The 14,127-nt window shown below is 38.2% G+C and overlaps 1 protein-coding gene across 1 annotated transcript in view; it reads right to left on the bottom strand.

Annotated features, from left to right (window-relative positions):
* Positions 1 to 14,127, bottom strand: part of JMY (junction mediating and regulatory protein, p53 cofactor) — a 69,244-nt gene that overhangs the window by 21,370 nt on the left and 33,747 nt on the right. Inside the window, 4 exon segments of the mRNA XM_029958988.1 lie at positions 4,054 to 4,241; positions 7,531 to 7,696; positions 11,491 to 11,660; positions 13,693 to 13,843. Of these exon segments, the coding sequence (XP_029814848.1) occupies positions 4,054 to 4,241; positions 7,531 to 7,696; positions 11,491 to 11,660; positions 13,693 to 13,843 (675 nt within the window).

Here is a 14,127-nt window from a genome sequence, read left to right as displayed (position 1 = left end):
TTAAGAAGACTCTCATCTCAGTTCAACAACAAATGTTTCTTTATTGAGACAGACAGAGATTTACCACAGTATGTACTTTCTATATTCACCCTCCAAAAGTCACTTTTGTTCACACAGCATTCAGTCATCACTGCCCTCATTCTCACCATCTAGAATTCGCTTTTGTATCCCATCTGTATCTTAGTTCTGCATGCTTAAACTGTGAACACTTCAGAGCAAGAATAATTTTTTCCTCTCAGAAGTACTCACAACAGGCACCTCAAACAGTGTTCAATAACAATGTTTTGCAGTATCCCTAGAATGGTCACTGAAAATACAAAGCTTGTTTATGATGAGTCAAAGCCATGAGTCTTGATCTTCCGGTAACTGCCAGTAAGCTTAGCAGGGCTCTGTGTTATTCAGCAGTAAGAAGAGAAGCTACCAAATGGCTATGTTCTTTTGTGCCCAACCACTGCCACACGACAGGGCACAACAAGAGATTCTGCCTTTTCTTTTTGCTCACATAAAGATCTTCGCTTTTCCCCTGCAAGTTTAAATACACATTATTCTAACCTGTGATTTCTTCAGAAGCTGAAAGCTAAGTATTTCACTGCAGCATTCAACTGCAGATACTGCTATGCTGGGCAATTAGATCAGTAAGAGAACTGGAAGTAGTTCTGAGAGTGATGTGATATCCAGCCATCAAGTTCCACATGGAGGCATTACCTCAGGTCCTGAAAGCTGTATAACCACATTCTTCCAGCACAGTGTTGGGCAGACATAACTATGTCACTCCTGCACGCCAGCACAGACAAGCAACACTACTATACACAACTCTGCCTCTTGTCACAACGCAGAAGCAGGCATGCCGCAACTAGTGTTACAGCCAAAAAGTAACTCCTTGAGCTTAAGCAAGGTATTTTATCATAGCATAACCTTGAAACAAATGAGCCACTGAAGGTGACTAGTTCATGATACACATAAATAGGCATTCTAAGAACTCTCTACTCCTGCTTCAGGGTTGCCTCTTGACCTGTTAGCTCCAGTAAGTTAGGTAAGGAAGAGTGACCAGGGCATCATTTTTAAACATGTTTGTCTACTTTGTAAGATGTTAGCAGTGTCTTTTCATATTCAGGAGAAAGTATCATAGCATAAGTAAAACAGGTTGTCCTGAGGACAGCTGGCTTCTGGAGCTCGTAGAAAGAGACAAGAATCTGAACAGCCCCCCTGTAATCCAGAAGTAAACAGTTAGGGACCTGCTGAGCTGCTTGGATCCCCACATGTCTATGGGACCAGATGGGATCCACCCAAGGGTGATGAGGGAGCTGGCAGAAGAGCTCACCAAGCCACTCTCCATCATTTACCAACAGTCCTGGCTCACTGGGGAGGTCCCAGATGATTGGAAGCTGGCGAATGTCATGCCAATCCACAAAAAGGGCCGGAAGGAAGACCCGTGAAACTACAGGCCCGTCAGCCTGACCTCAGTACTTGGCAAGGTTATGGAGCAGATCATCCTCAGTGCAATCACACAGCACCTACAGGATGGACAAGGGATCAGACCTAGCCAGTACGGGCTAAGGAAGGGCAGGTCCTGTCTGACCAACCCGATCTTTTATGATCAGGTGACCAGCCTGGTGGATGAGGGGAAGGCTGTGGATGTGGTATACCTGGACTTCAGCACAGCCTTTGACACCACCTCCCACAGCATTCTCCTGAAAAAAGTGGCAGCCCACGGCTTGGACAGGAGCACTCTGTGCTGGGTTAGGAACTGGCTGGAGGGCCGGGCCCAGAGAGTGGTGGTGAACGGTGCTGCATCCAGTTGGCAGCCGGTCACTAGTGGTGTCCCCCAGGGATCAGTGTTGGGCCCAGTTCTGTTTAATATCTTTATTGATGATTTAGATGAGGGGATTGAGTCCATCATCAGCAAATTTCCAGATCATAGAATCAGCTGGGTTGGAAGGGACTTTCGAGATCATCAAGTCCAACCCTTGATCCACTACCGCTGCGGTTACTAGACCATGGCACTAAGTGCCACATCCAGTCTCTTTTTAAAAATCTCCAGGGACGGAGAATCCACTACTTCCCTGGGCAGCCCATTCCACATGTCTGACCACCCTCTCTGTAAAGAAATTCTTTCTAATATCTAACCTAAACCTCCCCTGGCACAATTTGAGACCAACTAATCTGGGGGGCAGTGTTGATCAGCTGGAAGGCAGGAGGGCTCTGCAGAGGGACCTGGATAGATTGGAGAACTGGGCTGATTCCAATAGGATGAGGTTCAACAAGGCCAAGTGCCGGGTCCTGCACTTTGGCCACAACAACCCCCTGCAGCACTACAGGTTGGGGACAGAGTGGCTGGAGAGCAGCCAGACAGAGAGGGACCTGGGAGTCTGGACTGACAAGAAGCTGAACATGAGCCAGCAGTGTGCCCAGGTGGCCAAGAAGGCCAATGGCATCCTTGGTCTGGATTTCAGAACAGTGTTGGCAACAGTCCAAGGAAGTGATTTCTTCCCCTGTACTCAGCACTGGTGAGGCCACACCTTGAGTACTGTGTCCAGTTCTGGGCCCCTCAGTTCAGGAAGGATATTGAGGTGCTGCAGCAGGTCCAGAAGAGGGCAACTAGGTTGGTGAAGGGACTCAAGCACAAGTCCTATGAGGGGAGGCTGAGGGAGCTGGGGCTGTTCAGCCTGGAGAAGAGGAGGTTCAGGGGAGACCTCCTCACTCTCTACAACTCCCTGAAAGGAGGTGGTAGCCAGGTGGGGGTTGGTCTCTTTTCCCAGGCAACTATAAGCAAGACAAGAGGGCATGGTCTCAAGTTGTGCCAGGGGAGGTTTAGGTTAGGTATTAGAAAGAATTTTTTTACAGAGAGGGTGGTCAGACATTGGAATGGGCTGCCCAGGGAAGTAGTGGATTCTCCGTCCCTGGAGATTTTTAAAAAGAGACTGGATGTGGCACTTGGTGCCATGGTCTAGCAACTGCAGTGGTAGTGGATCAAGGGTTGGACTTGATGATCTCGAAGGTCCCTTCCAATCCAGCTGATTCTATGATTCTATGATAATACAGCCTATGCAAATTAGCTTAACACGAAAGACAGGTTCTGTTCCTTAAAATACTAAAAAGTCCAGCTTCTTGATACTTTTTTCTCTTTACCAATTCAAGTAAAACAAACACAATGCCTCCGAGCAAGCTACTTCCCATAACTGGCTAACACGAGATCTTTCTTTTAATACTTTATTTACAGTCTTCTCCATATTTGGTTAACCAGAGACAGAACAGTGACTGCAGCAACATAAAAGATCCAAAATATAAAATGTATCAACTACTGTTTCATTTGCTCTTTTATGCTTCAGATTTAGGTACAGAAATACATATATTAGTTATGAAGGGGAGGCAAGACCTGAACGCTTTACCCTCAATCTGTTAGAATTCTTTAAAGGGGTCGTTTTCCACATAAAGGGACATGACTGGGAACACACAACCAAAACCAACTACTGATCCCAATCCAGAATGAGGCCTCAACTGACATTAGCCTTATATTACAAGCATGGTGTGGAGCCTATTTGCTAGTAAGTATTACAATGCACACCTAGGTTTACAAATTAAGACTACAGATTGGATTTCATATATATATGCTAAATACAGAGTATCAAAGACACATGATGTAAGTTTAAAAGGATGAGGTACATGAATGAAAATAGAAGACATTAGTGAGAAAACACCCATAAGAATTCTCTTCTGTAAACATATATAAAACTACTTTCTGTAAAAACATGCATTCTAACATGTACTTCCCACATGAAAGTATTCTAACTAGTTAGTAGAAATAAGTTTATTTGTTGACTTCAAAGTAATTAAAGGTTCCTTTAAAGCTAGAAGTTAAACTGAATCTTAAATATATCAATTTAATAATACATGCTACTCTATTTGGTGTTCTGTAAAACAACTTTTAGTAAGTAGTAAATAAATATAATCCACAAAAATTCTGGGAGACTTGGAAGTTGTATCTGAAATGAAACCTTTTGAAGTTTTATTAAATTTGCTAATTATGTTTAAAAAAAGGCAATTAAATAATACCTTCTTATTTCTGAGGTAGGCTTTCTTGGCTGAAATACGTCCACGCCTTGCTTCCAGCTGGCGGATTTTCTGTTGTAACTTTTGTAGCTCCTCTTTTTGCAAGTGTATAGATGTTGCCATATCCTCTTTTTCAAGCATGGCTTCCATACTTTCATAAGTGTCATAATACACCACTTCATCTCTCTTCTCTGTTTTAAAGATGTCAGCAATGAAAAAAAAAAATCAAATCAATAGTTTGTATTTGATTAATATTTCATTTTTCTCAACGACCACCCTCCCACTGAGATGCAAAATTTAATGCAGAAGAATGCTACAGCTCTTTCAGAGGACAATCAAAAATCAAGAGGAAAAGCACTAAACAGCAAAGCACTACAGGGCTTTAAAGTTTGTATGAGGAACAGAAAATAATACCAATGAAGCTCAACCTGCTACTGAGGCAAGTTCAGAGCATTAAAACACAAATGCAGCTGTAAATGTACATTTGTTATCTGTACCCTAATTTAAACACAATGTCCATGCATGACTTTGGGTCTCTTGACTAACACAAGGGACCCATGATGTGCAGTAATTTCCCCTGGTCTTCACCATGAAGTTCAGGATAGACAGTCTCTTTCTGAAGTCTCTGGCATGAGACTCTTCTGTTACAACCAACTGTTAATTTAATGTAAGGGGAATCAGACAACAAGACACTAAAAATGGTCTCTTAGGTTTTTGATGTCCCAGTCACTGCTTCTGGGAAGGAGGGAGGAAACTTCAAGGCAATCCTTCAAAGCACTACTGGCCTGGCAAGGAGGTAATTACTAATAGTTTTATCAACACTCATGATTTTTAGCTTCCTGAGTGAAGCATTCAGAAGAACACTGAGGTCACCTCTGAATGTTGCCTTCTCATCTCTTGCCAAGAAGGAAAGAGTGATGATTATAAATCCTTGCAGAATGTTGGGATGAAAAAGCAGCAAAGACCTCCTGCTCTTTATTTCACTGGCATATGAAGTAGGATATATTTGTAATACAACAAGAGGGATATGCACTACAGTGCTGTCTGAAATAGGCAGATGCAGTTAGTATGACTGTCAAGTGCCTATTCCACAGCACCACCAAACTTTTTTATTTCAACTTCATCAACTACTTTCAGCAAGACTGTACTTTCTTCTACTTCAGCTACTATATTATTTGGGGATGGACAGGATTTGGTTTAGTCGTATACTGTCCGTTTTAAAAGCTGTTGTCACTTCATGTTAATTGTGTGTACAGTCTCTGCTACAACCAAAATTGTTACTGTCATGCTAATTTCAGCTTAGTAGAAGTCATGGCAGGGACAGAGAAGAAAGCATAGTAATAAATTAATCCTAAAATAAAAAGTAGTAAAAACATACTCAACAGATTCTTTACTTCAGCGCTCAGTTTAAAAAATAAAACTACCGTAAAGTTTCATCAATACGTAAAATTGCCAAGTCACTAGAACTCTCTTTGAGGTATCACCAAGTAAGAAGAAGATTAATGACTAATGATGATATTATACCATGCACTTATAAAATGGGAGAATTTAGGTACAAATTTTGGTTGAGGACATTTTCATGCAGAGTTAAAGATGGAAATACTCAAGTTTATCCACCACAAAACCATTTTAACAAGAATGTACTAATAGTTCATAGGATAAGACAAACCCTTATAACTTCTAACCTAGTAAAGTCTCATCTTATGAATTTCAATGAAGGTATTTGCTTAATGACAGTACTATTGTTCATAATATGACAATCTATTATCACTTGATACTTATCAGATCCAATATGCTGAATTTGCAAAGATGTTCTTCTTCTAGCTTTGAACCAACTAGCAGTCAATTCAAATTACACTCTCAAAACATTCTTTTGAGAGCTCTCTGAACTATCTCTGCAGCAACAATACAGTCAATGACAAAAGGAAAGCAACAGCGTCTACATGGCTTACACACATGAATTTCAAATCATATAGATGTGCAAAATCAAAAGTCTATTACTTTACTATCAGTACGCTTTAAAAAGAAAGTGTAACAGAAGGTGAAACAGACCATGCTGTTCTTTTGACATCATAGGAAACAACACATATTAAAAGACCACTATATGCTTTAGGTGCTTTAATTCAGATTTGGTGTTGAACAGTCTCAAACATATGTAGCCAGTTCAGCATAACATTATTCCTCACATTAATTGTTCTATTCACCTAAGTAAAGTCTGAAGAGGTAATTTCATCCTTTGAACAATCCCCACGTATTTAAGAACTGTACTTTTCATTGTCTGTCCTACAGGATAGTTTTAGATTTATAATTATTATTAATCATTTATTATTATCAATATTTCTAAAATTCAAAACAGCAAAGGAAACCAGAACAATAAACTATTTTGTTGACATGAGGGAAGGAGGAAGGTGGTTGTTTAGCTGACTAGGGGGGTTGTTTTATTTTGGATCAGGTTGTGGGCTAGGGGCTTTGAGATTTCTGGAGAAAACATTACTGACAAGTCAGAATGATGCTTTTACAGAACACTTAATCTCTGAGGGCCTATACTATCACTACATCAAAGACAAGGAATTTTGATATACTTTCCTTCTCAGTCTCCCATTCAGGGATTTCTCTCAGTCTGTAAATACACAGACCATACCATGTCTTCAGTACCAAAATTACATGCCTGATTTCCCATGTACAAAATCTACCTCAAAAGCACTAACCAGCTCTTCCCAGAACCACCCAGTCAAAGCTGCCACATTTCTATAAGTCATTTACAGAGTTTCCAATCCTCATCTTCCATACTTGCAGTTAAAGTTGTTTCCATCACAAGCCTTAAAGGAGGAGATACACATAACAGTGAGAAGAATCCAGGATACCTGTGTTTTCTCCTTTTCCAGAGGCAACTCCCAGTAAAATCCAACTTCAAATCTCTTACAAACATCAAACAAAAATGTGTCTAAAGAATAGAACTGAATTCAAAAATGCTGTAAAATTTACCTGTACCATTTCCATAGTTTTTAAGTACGTGAGGTATACTAGGTTCTGCAAACATAAGGTTTGCATTGCTGCTCTAAATCTGAGATAGCAATACAAGGTTTGGAGTTTAGCAGGGGGACTCCAATTTGCAGAAATACCTTTGGAGGACCAATCACTTTCAAGAAATGAGTAGGACCAATGCACATTTTTAGTTAGACAAGTCTAGTAATTAAGACATTTCTCCTTCCCCAAATTTAGGTTTTCAAAACTTAATACAGTATCCTATATGCTTACTTTCAAATACAGGCAATGGGAACCATACCAAAACCTCTGTATTTGTATGCATAATGCCTTTTGCACAGGTGTAAATTTTAATTTAACAGCACCTATGTTAGAAGATGCAGCTCTTCACATAGCACAGAATTTGTTCTCATTTCATTCACACAGGCTTAAGTAGACTCTTAGGAAGAAAATTATCTTTCACAGATTATGTAATAATTAAAATAAATAAAGCACCTGACATCAGTCTTCTGATGCTTTCGAGTTGTGCTGTCAGCAGCAGCTCTTCACATTTCAAGATCTCAAACTGCACTTCATATAACTGAAGCTGTAGATCATAATAATCAGCTTCTAATTGGTCCAAATGGGCTAAGGCTTCTGTACCACCTTTCAGGCTCTGCATCTAAATGAAAATAGGAAAAAAAACAAACAACCAAACAAAAAACATACAACTCCAGGATAATGACATGAACAAAACCACAGACTTCACCACTGCAGCCAAATACTGTTTGGTACACTAAATGTAACATATTAAAATGTTATGAACCACACACTTGAAGACATCTTACTTATCTGACATTTTTTTCTATATGGCAATGAAAAAACTCCATGGTATTGTATTACACTTTGTGACTGGCAGAGTAACAAGTCATGTGCTGCATAGTGTGGAACACCCCTCACACTCTTTTACTCTACTACCTGATTCTTTGAAAATACATAATGAAATTAAAATTTTATTATCATCAATCCAAAAAGTCTAAAAGTTATTTTGCTACTGGCATCTAGAAGGGTACAGTTAAAACTGTCATTAAAGCTGAACCAAGGAAAAAATGTGAAAGGCTGTGGAAACAGGCATAAATATATGTACCAATCCTCTTGTAAAGACAATTTAAACTGAGGAGTTTCATTGTTTCTGGAGTCCTTCAAAGAAGAATAAATATATAGATCAAAATATTTATATTTTAGTTCTTATTTGTGTTATATGCTTGACACAGAAAAGTGACACAAACAAACAAAGTGAACTGCAACCATTCTCTTTCACACAGTCAAACAAGATTTAACTGTTCAACAGTTAGCCATTCAGACTATATTAAAGAAATATCAACATGTAAGAGGATCTTAAGTGCTGTCTCGATTTGGAGGGAATTCATGCAGCTCTACAACCTGCATTCAGAAGAATTAGGGCTACATCCAAGTTCTCTACCTGCTCAAAAGAATGTGTATCTGATAGTTTTTCCTCAGATAATGGATGTCCTGTTTCATATAGCAAACATTCAATCATTATGAAGAGATGTCTACCTAGTAAAAATACAGGACACAGCAAAAATTTTAAATATATCTGTTAGAATGTTTTTACATTATGGTGGTTTCTCCAAGGTGTAAAACTGCATCTGCAATGAATGGCCACAAATGAGTTCCCACAGTTTTACTTATCACATGTTTAAATACAACTTATACTAAACTAAAAAGATATCTGTACTGAGTTAAACCAATGATCCATTTTACTCAATACCCTGTTTCAGAAAAAGGCTAACTGTAAATATCCAAGAAGATGAAACATAGCAGGCCATGTAGTCATACCTCCTTAAAATGTTTCACCAGCGTCTAGCACAGCTGGCAGCACAGCTTAAGCCTGGTGCTGCCTTTTAAACAAAACAGACTTATCGGATTTAACTAATAAGTTTGTCCAATCCCTTTTTTTTAGGCAGGTACCTTTTAGCACCTACATCATTATCTATTGACAGGGATTTCACAGCTCAATTAAACACAAACAGTTCCATATACTATGCTTATTTCCCTATAACACTGCTAGACAGAAGACCTGTGAATCAATTCTTGTAACTTCTATTTTAAAAGTTTCTTCTACTATATTGTGTATTTACTAAATGCACCTTTTGCACATCAACTACTAGTCTGAAAAGCTCAGTAAGTTCTTAACTGAATACCACAAACCCTACAATCAATCATGTATTATGTATTTTGTTTTAGTCTAGTGTTACACAAAATGTCTGGTTATGCCATTATTACTCTGCATCCATATTAAGTTACTAACTGTAACCAGAGCAGTAAAACGACACAATGATAGCATATTTGGAGTGAATTAGAGACTGCTTTTCAAGCAAAAGGACTGATTCTCTTGAACTCCCCAAGTTTTGCACATAAGAGGGATAATGCACACTGTTCAGGTAGGGTATTGGCATTTGGGCATTTTTCGAGGTTTTCAAGCTGTAAAAATGCAATAAAATTTGGTGGGTTTCGAGGTGGGAAGTATTTGTTAGGTTTTTAAACTAAGGTAATGTCATTCAAATTTGACCACACCTAAGAATTATGCTTTATCAGTGAACTGTAAAATTTACTCGAACTTTCACATTTTTTTTCTTAAAAAAAAGATGTTCCCAAATTTAAATCTACAGTCTTTGTATAAATACTGAATAGAGACAAAGACACGAACAGACCATCTTCAAAAGTACCAAGTTACAGCAGCTATTTCATTCAGTTGCACTGGCATCTGCCTGACAAAGGAGCTGACAACGGTATCTAAGTCCTGTATACAGCATATATTACAGATGCTGCTAGTTACCTGCTCTGTTTTAGGGGTACAACACCACTATATTCAGATTTCAGGTGCAACAGAAATGGGAAATTACTACTGTATGGTTCCTGAACAGATAACCTAGCTATATAATACACCAACAGTGTCCTTAAAAACTGTCAGATCTGATCTTTGTTTCGAATTGTCATTCTTTCTCAGCTCAAATCCAGGTATATTAGTTTCTTGGGCATTTCAGTATTTTTAAAGGAATATCCTGGTTTTATCTTTTGGAATATAGTAGATAAATGGTTTGCCAGAGAAGGTATTTCAGTTCTACAAATATTTTCTTTACAAGACTGCAACCCTTCTTCTCCAAGAAGGTATTCCCAGCCACTTTTTCACATTCAACTCGGTATACTTAAAGCTTTCACATTTTCAAAACAAAAGATGATGTTTCAGATCAGAAGCTGACTGGTCCTCATATCTCCCTATCACCATGTTTAGGCCTAGAGCTCTCTATGCCTTGTAATACACCACCTGAAAGCACCATGTCCATCAGATGCTCCTTATTTCTCTGTCTCCTATGCAGCCTTTAATACTTTTGCATTTCAAAACAAACAATATCCATTTACCAGAGTGAGATCTCTTTCAACAAAAATTCACAGAAGGTCTACACTAGATGCACTATGGAAATGATGCATGGTTACTCTAAATACGTGAACATATTCAATATCTTACTTCTAATTAGTACTGCTGGATTGGCTCATCAGCTCTTGGCTGAAGATGGCAACAGCCTGATAAACTCAGGTTTCCAGACACCTCTTGAATTTCTAAATCTGAAGACCACTGAAACACAGTAAACTTATTTTTGTGCTCTGGGTCTTGCATGTACTCTCTCTTCCTTGCAGATCAAGCTGTCTTCTACAGAGGCTCCTAAAATAGGCACACAGTCTATCAGGCTTATAAACCTACTAGCCTATACAGTGCTAAAGTTGTGAGTTCTCTGGATAACCTTTTCATAACATAGGCACCAGTTTAGTCAAATTTTGCCGAAACATTTGAAAAGTTCTCTTAGAACAAGCAATTGATTCGACAGAACGTACATTAACATTAGTGTGACAGAAAGTTCTTAGCACCGAATATCCATTTGATAGCAAAGTTTAAAAAAATGATATGTAACATTTTTGCTTTTGAGGAAGTGTCATAAAACCCAATAAATGTGGATTTTTTTCTGCTAAGACATTTAAACACAGTTTCATGCTTGCACTCCTTCCTCAGGAAGATTGCCCTAATAATCAGGATAAGCAGAGAAAGTGATTGCAGCACAACCACCTAGTCATTTGTATATTTAGTCATGTTCAGATACCTTCCATTTGGAATCTCAGAACTATTCTGAAAAGGTGGTCATGCCTCTGAGAGCTAAACTGTGAAGATTACATAGCAGCACATTTCTGTCCTATCCCTTCTCTTCATTTCTCTCATCTCAGTGGACAGCTGTAAGCATTAACAGTAAAAACAGAATCTCTGGCTGACTAACCAGGAAAAGGTGAACAGAAAACATACGTAAGTGGCACAAAACTCACCACGTCTACATTGCAACATCATTTGTCTGACATCTTTTTCCTGCCTGTTTTTATTTCCTATTTATTAGCATGAAAAATTACCTCCTCTTTCAGCGCATGTTTCTTCTGCTCCAAACAGATTTCTTTAGCACGCATCAATTGCAAAGTCTCCTTAGAAACCGCATACTGAAGCTTTTCCATACGTTCCACTGCTGCTGCCCATGCTGCCTTACCAAATTTTTTCTGATCTGCTCGCATTCGATCATACACAGCTACAGAAGGGAAAAAGAGGCAGGTGGCTTACTTGTCTTCTCTTTGGATCACTACTGACTCTACTGCAGAGAAAATGCATATATTTGTACCTCAAAGCATATACAGTTCTCTTAGCAGGGAGTAGTCATTCTACAGAGTACTAACATTAAAATCCAGGATGCACGTACTCTTAGGATTCACATAAAATGCAATTAGCTATTTGTTGATAATTTTATCATTATAATTCCAATCTCTGTTATCCACAGATGGACTATTCTGAATATACAGTACCTAAACACTTGAGTCGTAGGTTCAAAATTCTTGACTTAATTAAAAACTCATTAATGGTACCATGTGGTCTTAAAATGCATCCCCAATTTTCCTCACTTCTGTAACCAATTATCCTCTACTGCACTCTCCCTTAGTAACATTCATAGTGCAGTTAGAAGTTTAAATAGATCTGAAGAGTGAAAAAAATTACAATTTAAAACAAAAATTTCAGCTTAACCTCAAGTAATTCTGTAAGAATACTGAATTACATTTAAATAACATCTATCTTTGAACTCAAAATGCAGGAGTCCTTTGCCTGATTCAGATTCACTACTTCTAGGTTGACACACACGAGATTTTCACCACTGTTAAGATAGAGAACAACCATATGACACTGTACACTTAGCTCTGGAAAGCAAAAAGCACAAAAATCACTGAATCAAAGAGTTAGTATTCAGTCCTCACATGCTAGAAGATATTACATGCTGCTGTTAGGTAATAAGAAACACCTTTACGTTCTCATGTGTTTTTCCTCTGCCATCTGTTAGTATTTTGGCATGTAAGCAAGGTCATCCTGTGATCAGCAGGAGACCAAGAAAAACGCAAAACAAAACAGGCAAGCAACTTGTACACTAAAGGTCTGTAAATAGTCTCAAGGCATTTCACTTTTCACTGTTTTTCCCCACAATCCTGACTGCTGTACATAAAAAAAAGCACATCAACAAAACAACCAGTAAGTATTTGTGAATTATCAACTTATAGTGTATTTTATTTGCTGCCTCTGTCATACTAGAAAATGAGTGAAGCTGATTAATAAATTCAGAATTTGCTCTACTTAAATTACTTCCAACATGCTTTAACCAGTTTAGTCACTTTTTCAAACTAAGCTGAAGTTTCACATTATCCTTGAGTTGCCACCAAAAAGAGTAATTTTGCAGTGACTGCTTCTCTTGAGGCAGTCATGCAGGGAGAAAACGGGAAACTTACCAATCAAAAAAGGTTTTCTCCTACAGCTCATTTATCTGATTGAGAATCACTATAATCAAGGCAAAGAAAGAAACAGAGACCTGCAGTCAGGCAGGGGTAGACAGCAGGACAAACTCTTGTCAGTGGTGCCTGCAGTCAAACTAAAAAAGGTGACATTAAACCTCATTCTCAGGTATAAACTGATAAACTGATTATTTCAGTTAAAATGGTACAAGGATGAAAGCACAGATATCCATGGCAAGTCATATGACCTGGTTTTACTGCATCAACTACTTAGTAAAACCACACCATTCTTTAAGCACAAAAATGCCAAGGCTATATCAATGGAGACTTCTAAACACCAGAGCAGCTTTCAACTGAGTAGTTAAACTGAGCTGTTGCTTAATATTTAGAGCTATGAAAAAAATTACTGAGAGGTAGGGGAGACAGAAGAAAATACAGACTGGAAGCTAATGAGCACTTACTACAGGTGTCGGCCATATCCAGTACGGAAAACAGAATCTATGCTTCCTAAATCCTTTGCAAGTATACAGTGCTGCTAATACAATCACACTGAGAAAGTGACTGTAAAACTTTTATCTAAATGTCTATTCTCCTCAACTCTTATGATGTTCTAAAAAGGCTTACTGATGAAAGATTCATTTAGACACAGAACAAAAAACAAACAGGATTAATAACTGCATTTTCCTTATGGAGGATTGATGAAAAAAATAATTCATAGTACAATGCAGAACATTGTAAACATTAAATAATTTAATCTTTTATGTGATGGATAGGATTGCAGAAAATAACTACCTTTCTGTGTTTTAGCTGTTATTTCGAAGTATTTGACTGTAAGGTCTTGAATAGAAAGCACAGCCATGTGGGCTTTTTTCTGCCAATCGGCATCTTCTTTTTGCAGACTCTCAATTCTTCTGGGGCCTAGATAGTCATTCTCTATTGAGATCTGAAAATAAATCAGTCCATAATTAACAACACAATTAATTGCAGTTATTCTGCCAACAGCAAACAGTTTCAGGGTGATCAAAAGACAAAAATTAAAAAGGAGATAAATTACCAACATATCACCATAGCTTCTATTCCACAGTAAAAAACTCTTTGGAAGTGTTCCCTTGTCTTGAAAAAGTACATCCACATTTCGTAACTGGAAGTGTTATAAACTTACGGAAGCATAATAAACCCAAATGTAAGTTTGATTTGTCAGCATCTTTTTGTTAAGTATCTTATTAC

Source organism: Manacus vitellinus, unplaced genomic scaffold (genome assembly GCF_001715985.3).
Source record: "Manacus vitellinus isolate BGI_N305 unplaced genomic scaffold, ASM171598v3 scaffold_18_pilon, whole genome shotgun sequence".
In the NCBI taxonomy this organism is placed as follows: domain Eukaryota; kingdom Metazoa; phylum Chordata; class Aves; order Passeriformes; family Pipridae; genus Manacus; species Manacus vitellinus.
This window is presented reverse-complemented; position numbering and strand designations above follow the sequence as displayed.